At 42.1% G+C, this 17065-nt stretch overlaps 1 protein-coding gene across 2 annotated transcripts in view; it reads left to right on the forward strand.

Annotated features, from left to right (window-relative positions):
• Positions 1-3447: 3447 nt before the first annotated feature.
• The window catches only part of LOC138203343 (glutamate receptor ionotropic, kainate 2-like), a 60486-nt gene continuing 46868 nt past the window's right edge, over positions 3448-17065 (forward strand). Inside the window, exon 1 of one of the 2 annotated variants that reach the window (XM_069158108.1) lies at positions 3448-3983. In XM_069158108.1, coding sequence (XP_069014209.1) covers positions 3860-3983 — 124 coding nt within the window. In that variant the 5' untranslated portion in view covers positions 3448-3859. The remainder of the gene's footprint in view (positions 3984-17065) is intronic. The other variant, XM_069158109.1, reaches the window with a different exon arrangement.

Consider the following 17065-nt stretch of genomic DNA (forward strand, 5'->3'; position numbering starts at 1 on the left):
CTGTTGTATAGACAGAACATCCCAAACATGTTCAGTGGGTGATGTGATGTGATGAATTTGTAAGGCATTCAAGAACTGGGATGTTTTCGGCATCCAGGAATTCTGTACAGATCCTTGCAACATGGGGATGTGCATTATCACCCTGCAACATGAGGCGATGGCGGAGGATGGATGGCACAACAACGGGCCTCAGGCTCTCTCGTCCAGATATCTTTGTGCATTCAAAGTGCCATCAATATTATTTACCAGTGTTCTTTGTTTGTAGCTTATACCTCCCCGTACCGTAACCCCACCGCCGCCACGGGCCAGCGTTCATATCAGCAAACCGCTCGACAATGAGCACTCGGATGGTTTCTGACAGTTTGTGCAGAAATTCTTTCGTTATGCGAACCAACCATTGCATCAGCTGTCTGTGTGGCTAATCTCAGACGATCTTCCGGGACAAGCCGCTGGATGCAGCGATCCTGGGCTAGCATGGTTACATGTGGTCAGCGGTTTAGAGGCTAGTTGGATGTTTTTCTCTGACATTTTTCAGACAGATTATTGTAGTGAAACAAATCTCAAATCACGGGCAACAGTTCTGGTGGACATCCCTGCAGTCAGCACGCCAATTGTATGCACTCTGTGACATCTGTGGCATTGTGTTGTGTAATAAAACTGCACATTTTAGAGGAGCCTTTTGTTGTTAGCAGTCCAAGGCACACATGTGCAATAGTCCTGCTGTCCTGCTGATAAACTCTGTGAAGAAAGGTGTTGGACTGTGTGAGGCAAATGGAGGTCACATCATATACTGATTGGTTTTCTGCACCCATGCCCTCAACAAGAAGGAAAAATGCATATCTGCTGAAACAATTCATGAAATTGTGCTGAATATTGTAAAAAAAAAAAAAAAAAAAATCAAGATAAAACTGCACATTTTAGAGTGCCCTTTATGGTGACCAGTCCAAGGCACACCTGTGCAATAACCGGGCCGTTTAATCAGCATCTTGATCCACCTGTCAGGTGGACTAATTATTTTAGTGAAGATGAAGTGCTTACAAACACAGATTTTAATACATTTGTGAATAAAATTAAACCTCAAATCATGAAAAATTGGAGCGAAAAACAAAGTGTTTCATTTATATTTGAGTGGAGTGTGTCAGTAAAAAGGACTTTCGTCCTTAAATGCCCTCTGCTCAAGCACACCCATACAATACTATTTAAATTTCAATTAGAAAATTAAGTCAGAATCATTTATCGCATCATCAGTTCTATTTTGCAAATTGAAATTCTGGGTACATTAAGTGTTGGGGGCACGTGGGGGCTGATCACACTTGCAATGCCTCAGTATTGAGCCAGAGGGCGCTTTCACTTTATGAGGAATCCAGCGTGCCTGTCAGTTCATCTCTTCTCCCTCAGCTCAATAAGAATTCCTTTCATGCTGTATGAAGCTCTGCTGACTTATACAGGAAACCCTGAATTTCTCCATAATTATGCTAATGGTCCAGATGGTAGCATGATGAGTGCCATTCTCTTTGATATTCTCACACTGCAGAGTGCTGGTGTGCAGACCCACGCAAACCCGACACATGTTCAAAGTCAATGTTCACACCACCTACTTGATCCCATGTAATCACATCTCGTTTCCTTTAGCTGGTACAAGCGCCCTCTTCACTATCAAATGCTTCGCTTTTATTTGTTTGGGGGGGATTTGACAGATCTTGTGAAATGTAGCACTTCAACAAAAGATGAGTGTAGGTGTCAGCATCCTTTGTTTACCACACAGTCGCTTGTGATTTGCTATGAATTCTGCAGTCAACAATAAACAGTGATGCAAGCTTTACATCTTTAACAGCATCATAGCGGAGATAGAAAAACAAATATAACGTGAAGTATTATCATAAGGCCATAAATACATATAGTAGTGACTTTATTCTGGAGTATTTCTTCACCACACACACTCGTACACACACAGGCCAGCCATTCACACTTGAGTCATACAATGACTCGGTTCATCCAGACTTGGACTCATGGTGGCGCCGATCAAAGAGCTCCTTTCACATGTCCGTAGGGATTAAATAGCCCTCCAGACTCCCGGGGAGGGGGTGCGCCGCTGTACCTGAACCTCCAGCTGATGCACTGGCCCGTGAAGAGTTGCTCGTTGGGGGCGGACGCTGATAAGGCGCATGTAGTGTTAAATCAATGGCATAGGCCAAACCCAACCCAAGAGCTGCAGATATCATCTCCTCGGTGCAACTATAGGATACAGCCGCTAATCAAATAGAAACGCGATAGACTCCGGAGATATTGCTCCGTGAAATTTAACCAGCAGTGGAGCCTTTGTGTGTACGACACACACACACACACACACACACACACACACACACACACACACACACACACACACACACACACACACACACACCTTCATATTGGAGGATGGCTAACACTCGAGAACTGTGTTGCTGGAAGGCTTTCAAATCTAAAGTGGAGTTATTTGCATAGGTTAAACATTCGTGTCTTTCAGCAGCTTCTGTCGATATTACGGATTTTCTGTTCTGCCAATTTTAATTCCTTTCATCCCACTCCTCCCACATTTCTGGTATGATGGAAATTGTTGAAAGGTTGTTGCTTGAAATCCCGTAAAAGAGATTTTGAAAGGGAAGTTGTGAATGGCAAAACACAAAGTGGGCCTGCATATATCTCACTCAGGTGGAAGGGAGAGAAATCAGTGCGAAGCTTTCCTGCAGGCAGAGATTACATTGCTTGTTTGCAGAGGTTGGCCAGTGGCTGTGTTTTATTTCTTTGTGTGGCGAATGCAACAAGATGCCTGTAGAATTAGCCAATAAACTTCCTCCAGCAGGAAGATCGACTAAATCATTGCTGGTTGCTTGAAACCTGAGAAAGACTGTTTGCTGTCCGGGTTTACTTCGTCTCTGTCCATGGTGCTGAAGTGAACAACACACAGACAGAGTACTGAGGTTGAAGACACTCGTTATCACGTGCAACTTCAATAAGAACCTGATCAATGACAACTTTATTTTCATCCTCGTATAGAATTGTCCGTCTCTGATTTGCTTTGTTTTTGTGACTTGATTGTAATCTGGTTGTAATTTGGACGGATTAGTTACGTTCATGCTGAAGTTGCTGTTACTATGTTCGCTTGTGTTATTATATATCGACATTTATTCCAATGCGTGCGAGCCTACCGCCAACTTGTGGGAGAAAACCACGGAAAGTATACGTCCTAGAAAGGTGGTATGAAATAAAGTTTTCCACTCCTCCTTCGCCCTTTATTTTTCTGTCTTTCTATCCCTGTCTACTCCCCTCCTCCCTCTTATGAATGTCTATCTATCTGTAGGCTATCTCCAGCTCTCTTTTCTCCGGCTCTCTCTCTCTCTCTCTCTCTCTGGTGCGCGTTCACAATACTAACCTTGGCTCGACGTCAGAGCCTGTGCAGCAGTGCAGTATAATGGGAGCGCATGCAACCCAGAGCGCCTCATAGGGGGCTGCATATCGCTGCTGTATCCTCTGCTTGGCGCTCTCTAGCCCCTTTCCAACCCTCTCCAGTACCTTACCTCTAGCCCATGCTCGGGCTCCCCCCTCCCCACTGGATCCGTACCCTTCGACATGGATGTCCCGCCGTCCCTCGACCCCGAGGATTGCTGTTTCTTGGCGCAGTGAAGGAGGAGAAGGCGAATGGGAAGGAATCATGCCGGGACTGCTAATGGATTTAGGGAAAGCGCAAATGACCATGCCGTGATCTTGCGCATCCAGGGCCGCCGTCACCCTGCCTTGCCCAACAACCGTAGAAGAATTACGGGGGAATCGAACCCGCGCACCGGGGGGAATAACCACTGTGCATTTTTTTAAAAACAACATGAAGATTACCTCCCATCATCTGATGATAACCAGTCTCGTTTTCAGATCCAACCTCAGGCTGATCCCGCTTCTGCTGCTGTTTCTTGGTTACTCTCGCGGGATGCCACACGTTTTAAGATTTGGTAAGAATCTATTTATGAACATGTATCATCTCTGTTACGATGTCATATCCCACTCAGATCGGCCACAGCGAAACACCATTCACGGGATGCAAGAGCACAGATGGATGGAGATATCTTGCCTTGCTTTGTATTAAGAGTTGGCAAATAATAATTTGACCTGCACTCTAAAAAAAACATCACGTTGGTGGGCGAATAACTTAAAGTAATATCTTTATAATATGCCGATATTTCGTAGCCCTGCTCGGGTTTTTTATAAGTGCACCACCATCGATGGGTGAATGATGTTTTCCACGAAACTTGAAATCAACTCTGCGAGACTGTTGCTAACACGTTAAGGAAGCAGCATGCAACAGTTCACGGCTGCAGACTCCCACGAAGCTCGCGGAACACCACGAGACTCGCTGCTGAGATGAATGACCGTGTGTCCTGGCGGAGTCCTGCATCTCCACGGCCTCTTAAACTGCTGACTCCCCAACATCTCCCCTGCAGTAAACGTTTACGTGTAAACATTACACTCGGAGTGCGGATCAATTACTGATCTGTGAAAAGGGACGGTCAATACTCCGGGCACTACTTTTCATCCTTAATCCCGCTGAAGTGCTATTCAGTCGGGGATTCCCGCGGTTTTGCTGTTACATCGCGTTATGTGCGTTGTTGGAACGGATATATTCCAGTTTCCAGAGCTGCAGTGATCCGAACGAAAAACCATCTCCGATCATCCTGATCGGCTTTAAGTGTGTCACAATACCCGGAAAGTTGATGAGCCACTTCACTTGAAGAAGCAGCAGCAGTGGAAGAAGTCTAGAATATTACCCGATGGAAAAATGATATCATTAATGTTGATGTCGAAAAGTAGTTGTTCAACAGTTGCCACTACAATGCACCGTCGCTGCTCCTAACTTCCAAACAGCCATTAACGCGTGTATTTGTCACTAAATCACGGCCTCATGCGGCTTCGTCTGCTGCTTAATTAGATCAGTCTCAGGGTGGCTGCTTCTGTTGCATTTACAGAAAAACATCTTGGAGTGACAGGGGGCCCCCACTGACAGCGGATGTCATCAAGTGTCGACAACACATCCTTACAATCTCCAATTCCCCCGAGGGTGCTTTTTAAGAGTCATGCCGCGTCCGCAAGAGCCGCCGCTATGGCAACGGGATGTGCTTGTCTTCCTGCTGCATCCTCAGCGCGATGAGCGATTTCCCGTCTCACACGTTGTCTGACAGACGCCCGGCGTCGACTCAGTGATCCCGAGGGACGGCGGAGTTCCTGCGTGATGGCAAAGTTTGCAACCCGGCAGCTACATGGGGGACATAATTCCTGGGAGATAAAGTCGAGTAATAGTGAATATCGTAAGCAGTTTGCACCTTACAATGAAATATGGCCATGCATGGCTACCATTTGATGCATATTTCAATTTGTATACAACTATAATGACGTAGAGTTTGCCTAAACATGTATATTGGTGGGCAAACTACGCGATTAGAGTTGGACTTTTGTTGCCTGTCGGCTACTTCGCCCACTAAATGTGTCGCCACGTGCTGACACGTCGGATCTGCGAGGCATCTGGCAGCAGCAGTGAGAAAGACATAACCATGCGAGATAAGAGGTGATTCATGTCACACATCTTTTGCTCTGAGGAGAAGCTCGCGCTGGATATTCTTCCTCCGTGTTCCGGTGTCACAGCGGGTCTCTGTCCGTGGTCCTGAACCTCAGCCACCAACCAGACGACTGAACCACCGACAGAGACCCGCCTGCTTTGCACCACCAACTGCCTGTTGCTGATCAGAAAGAGCAATGCTCACTTTTTGTCACACATTGAAATACAGTCTGTAATGGCTTTACTCTTAATGGTTTTTTTTCTTGTGGCATTATCGCTGTCAGTCAAGCAGCATCCACTTCACGTCTCTGTTGTAAGATGGCTCCATTTCATGTGGTGTAATTTACTGTTCTTTGAAAAGATGATGTGCTTATCTGTCTGCGTTTCCTTGCAAAGGAGCTGAGTTTTATAAAGGAAAAGCTAGATTGTAATTGCATGTGCTGTCAGAGAGAGGAAAAAATACTAAAATGCCTTGAGAGGCATTGATGCCCATTGGTTCTTTTCTGGAGTATTTCCTGTACTGCAGGATGTGCTTACTTGGCAGATAATCCCAGCTGCTCCTGCAGGAGGCTGGCTAAATGAGGAGGTCAGCTCCCCTGGGTCTGTCTGTTCCCTTCCTGCCCCAACTCCCACTCTGCCCAGACAGGCGGCTCACGTTGTACAACCGCTGTTCTCCTGTCAGGGGGAGACCTTTTAAACATCCACACTGTAACACCACAGCGTAGTCAGCCTTTTGTATTCACAGCATCACTCTCTCCATGTAGAGCGACAAGTGTCAGAGAAAAGAATTTAAATAAAATACAAGCGTTCGGGGCAACAGCTGCAGGCAAATATGCCGAGCTAATTCCCACACAGAATTGTATTATTATGTTCAGTGTCCCTCATTTATAAATCTTCCAGGTAATTCATTTTGTTAGATACTGAAGTAGTACCAGTGCGGCCCGTACAAGTTGTAATAAAACACCTCTTTAGAGAGGATTCTCTTTTATAACTAGTTCACACTTGCCTTTTGAGAGCACTGAATGACACTTTGTAGCTGCTAATACTGCGAAGGGTCTCAGGGACCCAGAACAAAATGTATTCTTTTGCCTTTCTTTCCACTTCCACTCGTACAATGACGACTGAAGATAAAGAAATGACCACTTTAAACCTGATCTGAAATGTATCTGCTTCATGGCACAAAAAACTGAATTAATTGGTGAGCTCTACTATTTTTGGCCAACATATTAGCAATTGAAATGTGCAATAATCCTGTTCTGATATGTCAGGAAAAGATTGTAACAACACCTGACCTTCTTCCTGAAATAATGAGATGCTGCCACAGTTCAATTTCCTCAGCTGTCACAGACACCCTGTCAGAATTCAGTGACGTGGAAATTCATTGTAGCCTTAGAGTCTGCAGCATCACATGTCTGCTTGTTGGCGAAAATGAAAGAAGCCCATTTTAATGTCTTCCAGGGAAATAGCATTATAAACATGATCTTATTTATCTGCTCCCATAGCAAACGTTCTGTCACACAAACAATGAGTCATCACATCTGCTTTTCCATTACAGATGTATTAAGTTTTTCATCCAGACATGTCACATTCATAAAATGCACAAATTAAACCGAAGAAAAATAGAGCAATAAAACCGTTTTAATTCTGTTGTCCGTAGTTGGTCTGCGGCTGTGGAGTCGAGTGATGACATTATCACGGCCATCTGCAAACAGCATTGGCAGATGCAATACATCCCTGGGCTGTCAACTGCTGCCGAAAGCATTGTTGACTCAGAGATGCTCGTTTTGTCTGTTTATTTCCTGCCCATGTTTATATTTTTCCCAACGCAGACATGTGTGGGAATATTTATGACTAAAGCACAACATTGTTTTTTCCATTTTGGAAAGGAAGTAAAGTAAATTTATTTAGTCCACTGGAAAAAGACACAATCCCCTCTGGTGAAAGCGACGTTTATCTAACTCCTTCCACAATGCTGTGCCAAGATATAGGTTCTTTATTGTGTTTCTGATGTTTAACACGCTTCATCCTCTCGGCTGTGTTACGACAGTAAACTTACAAGGTTGTCGGGAACAAGCGAGGGTAGAGGGAACAAATTCAAGGGGAGTTTGTAGTTAATTGACTTTATTTGTTTTTTTTTCTTCCTGCCAGCTTGAATTATCAGCAAACTGGAGTTTAGTTTGGGATTGTAGGAATTATGGATAACACCCTCTGCCCTGGCCCACTGCCAGCGTGTTCACAGCAAACGCATTTAAATAGGCACAAAGCTGCTTAAAATATTCATGTGTCACTTGGCCCCGCTATAGCTTATAGAAATATGAAACTATCTCTGCTGGCAAATGATTTCCATGGTTTAAAAATACCCACCGTGGGTTTCAAGAACAAAGAGGAGATCTGTCTTACATTAGCATGCAGCACCACACATGGGCTTGAAGCAGGGAACTATCTAGATGGATTTCTAAAACATGTTTACAGTCCTGAGTCTTTGAAGGTCTTGCTGTCATGCCTCAGTTACAAAAGGCTCAATGATGATTAATTCAGGGAACAGAGTCCTTGCCATTTTGAAATGGCAAATATCTGTGAGGTATGAAATTAGTTTTCTTGTTGTGCTTCGCATTAAGTCGATTTTGGAGGTTTACCAGCAACATTTGAAAAGATTATTTACATTCAAGCAGGCTTTAGCTGATTGACCTTGTTTGCAACAGTACTAGCATAACTGCCTCTTTTAACAGAGTGTCTATTTTTGCAAATCAAACAGAATACATCTGGGACCCGTGTTCTTCTGCTTCCTTGTGGAAGGCTCGGCTTCTGTACCGGCTTTCATTATTCACAGTCTATCACTCTTCGTCATTGTCACTCAGGGATTTCCCTGGGTAAAAGAAGGGTTAGGGGTTATGTGTGCAATTGTTCAGTGAAACTGTCCCTGGAGAAGAGCCCTGCAGCACGTCTTGCTGCCTGGTTGTCTGGCTCAGAGCTGACTGAAGGTCAGAGCTGAAAACGCACAAGGAGTATTTATTTTTTTTATTTTTTTTCCATCTTTCGGTACATGTGGAGCTGTCCTTCTCGCAATCCCACCAAGAGAAATGGAAGAAAATTTGAAGCTATTGAGAGGTGTTAGGAAAAACAAAAGTGGTTGTTAGTGAGGGAGAGAGAGGGAGAGGGAGAGAGAGAGAGAGAGAGAGAGACTGTGTAAAGTGTGAGTGAGAAGAAAAACAGTGAGTGTCAAGGCCAGCAGATACAGAGTAAAGATAGATTAGTTTGCCTCAGAGCAGTCCACTCTCAGCCCACTCTCAGAGTTGTGGTCTTTTATTACTGTTTTCTGATGGCTTCTGTGAAGAGAGACCGCAAGGACAGTAGAGTATGCTGTGGAAATGCAGTGGGAGGCCAGAAGTCATGCACTGACTCTCTGAAATAAATGTCAGCAGTATCTCATTAGCAAACAGAAAATTTGCCTGGCACTGCAAGATAGGCATGAAATAGCTTTTACAGAAAACACAACTATCCTTGTAGATGCGTTGAAGAACTAAACTCCAAATGTGTTCTTATTAGCCTGTGATGAATTTATCTGTTTTGTCTGTGTACATATTTGGTCTCCTTCCACTTCCAGGAGACGGTGAAATAGTGGGAATCAGTAAAAATCAATATGTTGGTATTGCTAAGCGGAGTAATGAAAAAAAATAAAGAAAGAAACTGGCAGCACAGCAAATAACCGGTGCCAAGTCCTAGCTACCCCCTCCTGTGTGTATCACAGGTTACCATCTGTGAGAATGCAAACAAGTAAACAAAAACAAAAAAGACAACAAATGTGCGCTGACCAGAATGTGTTTGCTCGTATTAAAGATGCATTTCACTATGAATTGATAACAACTTTAAGTAGCCACAAACAACACCTTGTATATGGTTTTGATTAGTTGGATTAGTTCATTATCTCTTCTCAAGTGATGTGAAAAGTAGACCTTTGACTTGCTAGAATAACGCGCTCTGCCTTGTGTTAAGTGTGAGGGTAACATTGGAGACCTTTGACTTCGTATAAGCTCAGCTGTGGTAATTAACTGTTAAGTGCTTGCTTAATAGAGGGAAACAAACCAGGCTTGTCAATTGTTTATTATGGAAGCTGGTGATGGTGCTAATTGGGAGCTAGAGTAAATGTTTGCTTTGTATTTGTTGTAGGATTAGTCAGAGGGTCATTGATTACTTTCTGTTGGTAGTCTTTCTTGTTGAAGGACTAAATCTGCATTTCGTCCATTTAGTTACATATACATTTAAAACTGTGCCTTCATGTGTGCTGCAAGTTGAGCCGATTAGATGTGAATGCCAAGCACGCAGACCGAGTCAACATATTTGAAGACACGTATGTCGTAAATGAACGCATCGACTTCCAAACTACATGGAATCCTGAAGTCAATCGATTACAGAAAGCCCTCCGGCTGTGGTGGCTATGATGTGAGGTACCGATCAGGTTAGGATGTGGTGATTCACCTTCATCTCCAGCCAGCTGAATAAAGGAGTAAGAGGAGGAGGAAGAGGAGGAGGAGGAGGGTGAGCACTGGGCTGAGAGAGAAAGCAGAATTCGGGCTCCCATTGACAGCGTAGCCTGTCAGACGTATGAACGTTTCCCGATGTGAACCAAGGACACAGGGGGAAATGGGCTCTGTGGGAGGACATATTGAGGCAGGCTCACTTAAAATCATGTTCTTTGAATCAGCATGACGCTCTATTGTCCACGACGCAGTAAGGCTACGCAAAATGTCTCCTCCTGCAATGTTGAATTTATTTTTTTCTCCCTCTGCTCAGAGGATTTGTAAGTGTTTGTATGGCTTTCCAAAGCTTTTGTACTGAAAGAATTTGTGAACTGAAAGGTGAGATTAGAAATATGGAGGAAAAAAACAGCTGCATTTATTTCAGATTTTCGTGAATAGGTTAGAGAATAGCTAAAGATGACGGATAAGGTATAATTAAATCAACTTTTTGATTATACCTTATAGCTTGGGATACAATTTGATAAAGCTTGAATGCTTAAAGCCTACATGTTTTCCTTGGCAGTGCTCTGTTGTTAGTCACCCACGCTCAAAGCAACACACATCCCTATTTGTTTGATATGACCCACCGATACCACCCTGATCCACTCACTCAAAGCACCACGGCGGTCTGGAATAGACTTGGATTGATTTACCATTTTGCACAATCTTTTTTTTTTAAGGCTTTGAGGCGACATAATGAAGCCAATCTCCTCCATTTCCCTTACACAGCTACCCATGAAATATACCCACACCTGGCCACAGCTTTTTTTTTTAAACATAACAAAGGACTCTTAATTTGCCACCCAGCCGGGTGCAATTGAATGTGAGAAATGTTGAAATTCACAGCAGATCTGGAGAAAGATTAAAACAGGACTTGTGATTTTCCAACAATTTAATCTTTGTTGTCTTTTGTTTTTTTTAATTTTTTTATCCTCAATAGATATTTTCTTATTTACTGCGGGGGAAATAGCACACATTTGAGGAACTTCATTATTTAGTCTGTTTATCTGACGGCCTCTGGCTGTTTTCCTTGCTAAAGTCAGAGTGCAGGTCTCTTTCATTTCTTTCTCTCTCTGCTAACAGCGCAATCGCCTGTTTGTAGAACAAGCAAGAAAAATTGTCACACCTTTTGCAGCAAAGTGTAGCTGTAGCTCTGATTATCAGCTAGCTTGTGTACAGCAGCGGCTGATGGGAGGCTGATGAACCCAAACCAGGAGATGACATTTTGCTGCCCTGTGGCTGAGGGAGAGAAGAGGTGTGCAGGTGTCCGTTCAGGTCTAATGGGCCATCCATTCAGTCGTTTAATTGAGTGTCTTTTATCTGCCTCCAATGACCTCTTTTATTCTCAATTTCTCCCTCTTTGTTTCCCTTCTCATCTGTGTTTTTTTTTGTGACTCCCCCCTCCACATCTTACTCCCTCCCTCCCTCCCTCCCTCCCTCTCCAGTCCAGTTCTCCTCATTTTTGGTGGTCAGACAGCACGCTCACCTACCTAAAGCTATCTCCAAGTCTAGACATAATTGCCATCACTTGTTGTTTCCTAAACCTGTCTGACGGACTGTGAGGAGACAGCACCACAGTGAGATGCACTTTTAGCATCAAATTAATATCCAGAAAATAGTTTCATTTTTTCCCCCTCCATTTCTTTCTCTTTGTCCTTCAGTCTCCTTCCTCTCTGTGTCGTCTTTGTCTCCCTTTGGCTCTCGTCTCCTGGTCCTTCCCCTACTTTGTTCTCTCTCGCTATGATCAAGCCTCACTTCTTCCCTGCGCCCAGGTCTCGGTGTCCTTGCACACAATGGCACAAATCCTTATTTGACATACACATTTCAAACTTCAAATTCGTATTGTACCTTTCCTTTACAAAGCAGAGAATACCTTTTCAAGCTCATATTTCTTATTGAACTTCCCAAAACCTGTAATGGAATGTTGTACTTCAGCTTCTATTGGGAAATTTGTGCACATGACTTAAAACTAGTATTTTGTCTCCATGTTCTTTTCATGGTGAGATAATATAGATAGATTATGGATCTATTGTAGAAAAAGAGCTCTCTATTAATGCATTGCAAACAACAAGCTGTAACTCCCTTAGTTATTGTAATTTGTGTTGGAACATTATTATCTGATCTACTGTAGATATTCTTATTTTTCGCTCATGTAAAGTGAGAACTTCCCAGCTTCTGCATCGTTATCTATCTGAAAATAATAATCATTTTTCTGTGCCTGCATTTCTAAATTCATGAAGATTTAAAATTAATATAATCAGATTAACAAAATCCTGTAAACTGTCTCAATTCTTTCCCCGTTCCATCGCCCTATGAAAACCCGTCTGTGAGCATTAAAGAGCTGCCTCCTGAATTAATTCCTGACCTTTGGCTCTTACGGGAGATAACATCTGCCCCTCTACAAGAAGGAAAGCCTAATTTTACAGCCATTTTGTTCTAAATTACAATGGGAAGAGTGTAATACAGGGCCATTTTGACAAGCAGGAGAACAGTGAGAATTAGAATGAGAGCGGCGAAGAGAGAAAAGAGGACAATGGAGTCTCGTTTAATTTGCCATGACCTAATTGCAACATTATAAATTGAACTTCTTTTTAGCTCCATACCAAGGTCGGTTACGTATAATAAATGTGAGAGATGTTGTAATTAGGCCTGCTCGATATGAGGAAAACTTGTAAGGTGCGATAAAATCGTACAATAGTGAGTGTGCATGTATGTCTTTCTGATTTACACTGCAACATAGAGCCCAAGCACAACATTTAGTGAACAATAAAAAGATATAAATCATTTTGAACATGATTGTATTGCTCAAAATGAAGATGATTACCCAACCTGATAAACAGAGCATTAATGGCATCGTCAAGGTATCCAGGGCTCCATTTGACAAGTCAAATGTTCGCATGCTGAATTTGAATGCATGGCATGTGTAAATGAAGACATGTTTTTTATTCATCACATTTCAAGCAGTGTTCTACTGCAATGTGTTTATCTCATCTTTTCATGATCAAGGGATTTGTTGTTGAAACCAATATTATTAACATGTATTCAAATCAAGAACTTTACGTTACAGCAAACCTTTCGAGAAATTAAACATCCAGTTAAAGAAAATAAATCCTTCCTCTGGCTCATAAAGTGTTCAGGTTTGAAAAACATCAGGTCAACAGTCCATGCGAATTAATGTGATTTATGAGAAATACAATAAAAATTGTTTTCTTTTTTTTGTTCTCATTACCATGAGTTAAGAATATCAATTTGAAATGACGTGTTCAAAATACTGAAATTTTTGCCGCACTGACAATAACAGAATGCAGTGATTGTTTACTTTTAATATTTGCATACCTTTGTTGCTAAAGCTCAAAAAGACGTCTGGGGGGTTTATTTATTTGCCTGGATCTGCTTTCTGTTTCATTTCTTTTTTTTAATAATGGTGTCTGGTTTGGGCCGGGCATGTTGTTTGTGCATGACACAATACTAAAATGAATCAATCAAAATGTTCCTATTGCAATTTATTGGTGAGCTCCAGTTTTAATGTAGGTTTATTGTGTTGTCACATTCTTCTTGGATAAGATTTTATGCCTGAAATGTAGATATTGAAAAATGGTGCAATAGTCGGATGAGAGTCTTAACACCCACCGTTTTTTTTGGAAAGTAAGCTGAGAGACAGTTGGAAATCCCCATGCTTAACTTTGAGAGTTTGTTTTTAGGCTCCAAGATTTCTGTTAGTCAAGTACTTATCTATATTTACTTCGGCGAGTGATACAGCTCAAGGGCGGGAGTATCCAGGGAAGCTCAAGACACCCAGTCCATCCTGCCTCATACTTCTCATCTGCAATGCCATAAAAGGTAGTTTTAGCACAGTTGGGGAAAATAATTATAAACCAGAGTATGTACATGCATAGTCACAATGTTCTCCAGGCTGGACTCTCTTAGCCTGCAGTGGATAATTAGCATCTCTCACACGTGCTTAGGCTTGATTAAAACTCAGTTTACAGTGAGCAGTGCTGTAAGGTCGCCATCTGTCACCTGCCGAGGCCACCGCCATGAGATGTAATCTATCTCGTCTGAGGGACTGAGGAAGACGCTGTGCGTGCGTGTGCGTGCGTGTGTGTGTGTGTGTGCGTGCGTGCGTGCGCGTGCGTGTGTGTGTGTGTGTGTGTGTGTGTGTTGTGTCCATGTGTGTGTGTTGTGTCCATGTGTGTGTGGCTGTTTGATAAAAGAGAGAAAAAGATGGAGCATAGAAAGAGAAAAGGCAGAGACGGCTGAGGCATGAAGCAGTGCTATGGGAAGCATTCTGTAAAAAGTGGTGCCGCTCGCTCCCATATGGTCAGTACATTAGAGCCAAATCACAGATTTTCTGTGCTGGCAGAAAAAAGCTTCTGTCTGCAGTTTTGAGATTTATATTATTTACTTGAACTGTCTAACCTTGTGACTGCAATTTTGGGAATACTCATGTTTATACATAAGTCCGATAGGAATTGTGAGAGCTCGAAGGACCATAAAACTGTATTTTTCCCAAAATGCATGTGCATCAGGTCAAATAAGACTTTATTCCTGTGAAATACAATATTTTAAACCCACAGTTGAAGTATGAAGGTGTATATTTATGTTGAAGACAAAATCTAATATCACATTTATCCAATACATTTATATACCATTGTGCCAAACATGATAACAAAGGCAGTTATATTCTAACTGACATATTTTCCCCCAATTGACAGAAATTATTTGTATAAATCTTGTTTCCATTGTAACACCCTGTATATTTCATAGTGCTTGGGCAGATGGGAAGGATGCATTCAAAACTCTCTCAGTACCTGTCAGATACAATGAGAAAAAGATTTCTAAAGTTCCCCACAGAGAAACAACATAAAGACATTTGAAAACTATTTGCTTGCAAAGAGTGAAAATATTTGTCGAAGCTTTACTGCTCTTCTTCTCTCGGTAAGAGATCAGAACATGTTGCCACGTCTCCACATGTTATATTAAAGCCACTCTTTTGCTCTGTGTGCTTCTATTGATTTGTTTGCATCAGAAGAAGCAATACGTATTTTTTTACTCTGTTAGCAAAGAGCTTATAGTTTTCTGTTGCGAGTCCACGCCTTGAAAATGTATATAACAGAAAGTGAATGTGATTTGCTCTGAATGGAGATTGGCATGTTTAACCTCCACAAATCAGAGACACTTTTGAAATAGTATTATTGACCTTGTGTTTCATGCTTTTTGCTAACGAAGTAGTTCATTTAAGTATCAAATAGAATTTAAGATGAAACTATTATTTTTAATCAGTGAGTCAACACACTTCAATTGAATCTGTAACAATTTTGACAATTGGAGTAATTTTTTAAAAATACCCACTTGCTGCAGTAGAATCGTCCTGAAGAGCTGTTATAGCAGGACATATAGATGATACTATTAATACATAATTCAGCAACATATTGCATCTTAATATAACACATTATCATGTAAAACTCTAGTTGTGACCTCATGTTTCTGTAATTAGTTTTTCTAATGTCTGGAACAAGCTGTTACTTCTTTATAGTGTGTGTACATTTTTGATGATGCAACTAAACAACCATAGCATTTGACTCGATCTGCATTCATGTTTCTTAAGGAGCTCGTCTCTTCTCAAGAGCAGGCACATTTTTGAAGTGTGTGTGTGTGTGTGTGTGTGTGTGTGTGTGTGTGTGTGTGTGTGTGTGTGTGTGCTGTGGAGGTGAGTGTGTACATTTAGTGCATATAAATCTTATTTTCACAGCAGTTGGTATTTCTTTTCAGTTGCATTTGCAATTTGAGAGCAGCGGAGAGGTTGGGAAAAATGCAAGCAGACAGAAGTCATTTAGGAATTCAGCAATTCAAGGCCCGTGGAAGTGTACTCACAGTTTGGCACAATTAGTACAAAAAAGGGTCCCCCCTTGACAAATTAGCACACAAAATGTCAGCCGGTAGTTTAGCACATCCACAATGAGCCCTTGCAAATTAGCACATATTTTGAGGAGGGAGCTGGCACATTATTATGAATAGAGAGAGCCTAGCAAATTAGCACATCTGTTGCCAGCGCTCAGAATTAATACATGTTATATGATCACTGGTTTCCCACTTGGAGCTGGGTCAGGGACGAGGGCCATGGCACACATTTCTAATTGAAGACTGTGTGTGTGTGTGTGTGTGTGTGTGTGTGTGTGTGTGTGTGTGTGTGTGTGTGTGTGTGTGTGTGTGTGTGTGTGTGTGTGTGTGTGTGTGTGTGTGTGTGTTCGTTACAAGAGATTGATGAGATTGATCTTTTGGCAGCGGACGAGCTAATTATGTCTCTGAGTGCAACTGAACTTCGGTATCTTTGAATGTCTCATGCGGGAGCCTCCAATTCTCACATCAGTCACATTTTCCCTGGACCCAGTCGTTTCTGTCACGACAGGTTTGTTTAGTCTCAATCCTCGAAGTGCGTGATAGTGTGTGTTCGTACTTGTATGTTCAACTGTGTGAGTCAGCCCGAGGCTTAGCGTCCAGCAGTGGCAGGTGACAGTCCAGTCCAGTGTCAAGAGGCTTTAGGGTGACAGGAGTGATTCTATTCTGGAGAAAATACCAACAACAAGCCAAATGAGTTGAATAGCAACAGATAAACTGCTGCTGTTATTGGTTCCATGTGCAGTTTCCGTAGGTCTAACCGGTTGACTGATCACAGGTATTGATATATGGTTGACTTGCCGTATTAATTAACTTTTGATTGAGCCTATTTGCTTTGTGTTTTCAACTGTTCTTCTTGGTTTATAGGTCTTTTTAAGCAACACTATTTTAATTTAATTGCTTGCTATGTTCAAACAATGCTAGGTAACCATTTAATTTCCTTTCATTAGATATTGAACGGTTCATAAATATCAGTGAAACTAAATAATGATCATTCTTTTCACAAGTCATTCCTGATTAACTCTGAGCCAGCTGCTTAGCATCACAAATCAGTAATTCATTGTTCATT

Source organism: Embiotoca jacksoni, unplaced genomic scaffold, assembly GCF_022577435.1.
Source record: "Embiotoca jacksoni isolate LCO1_2020_lvr unplaced genomic scaffold, fEmbJac1.0.p SCAF_23, whole genome shotgun sequence".
Taxonomy (NCBI): Eukaryota; Metazoa; Chordata; class Actinopteri; family Embiotocidae; genus Embiotoca; species Embiotoca jacksoni.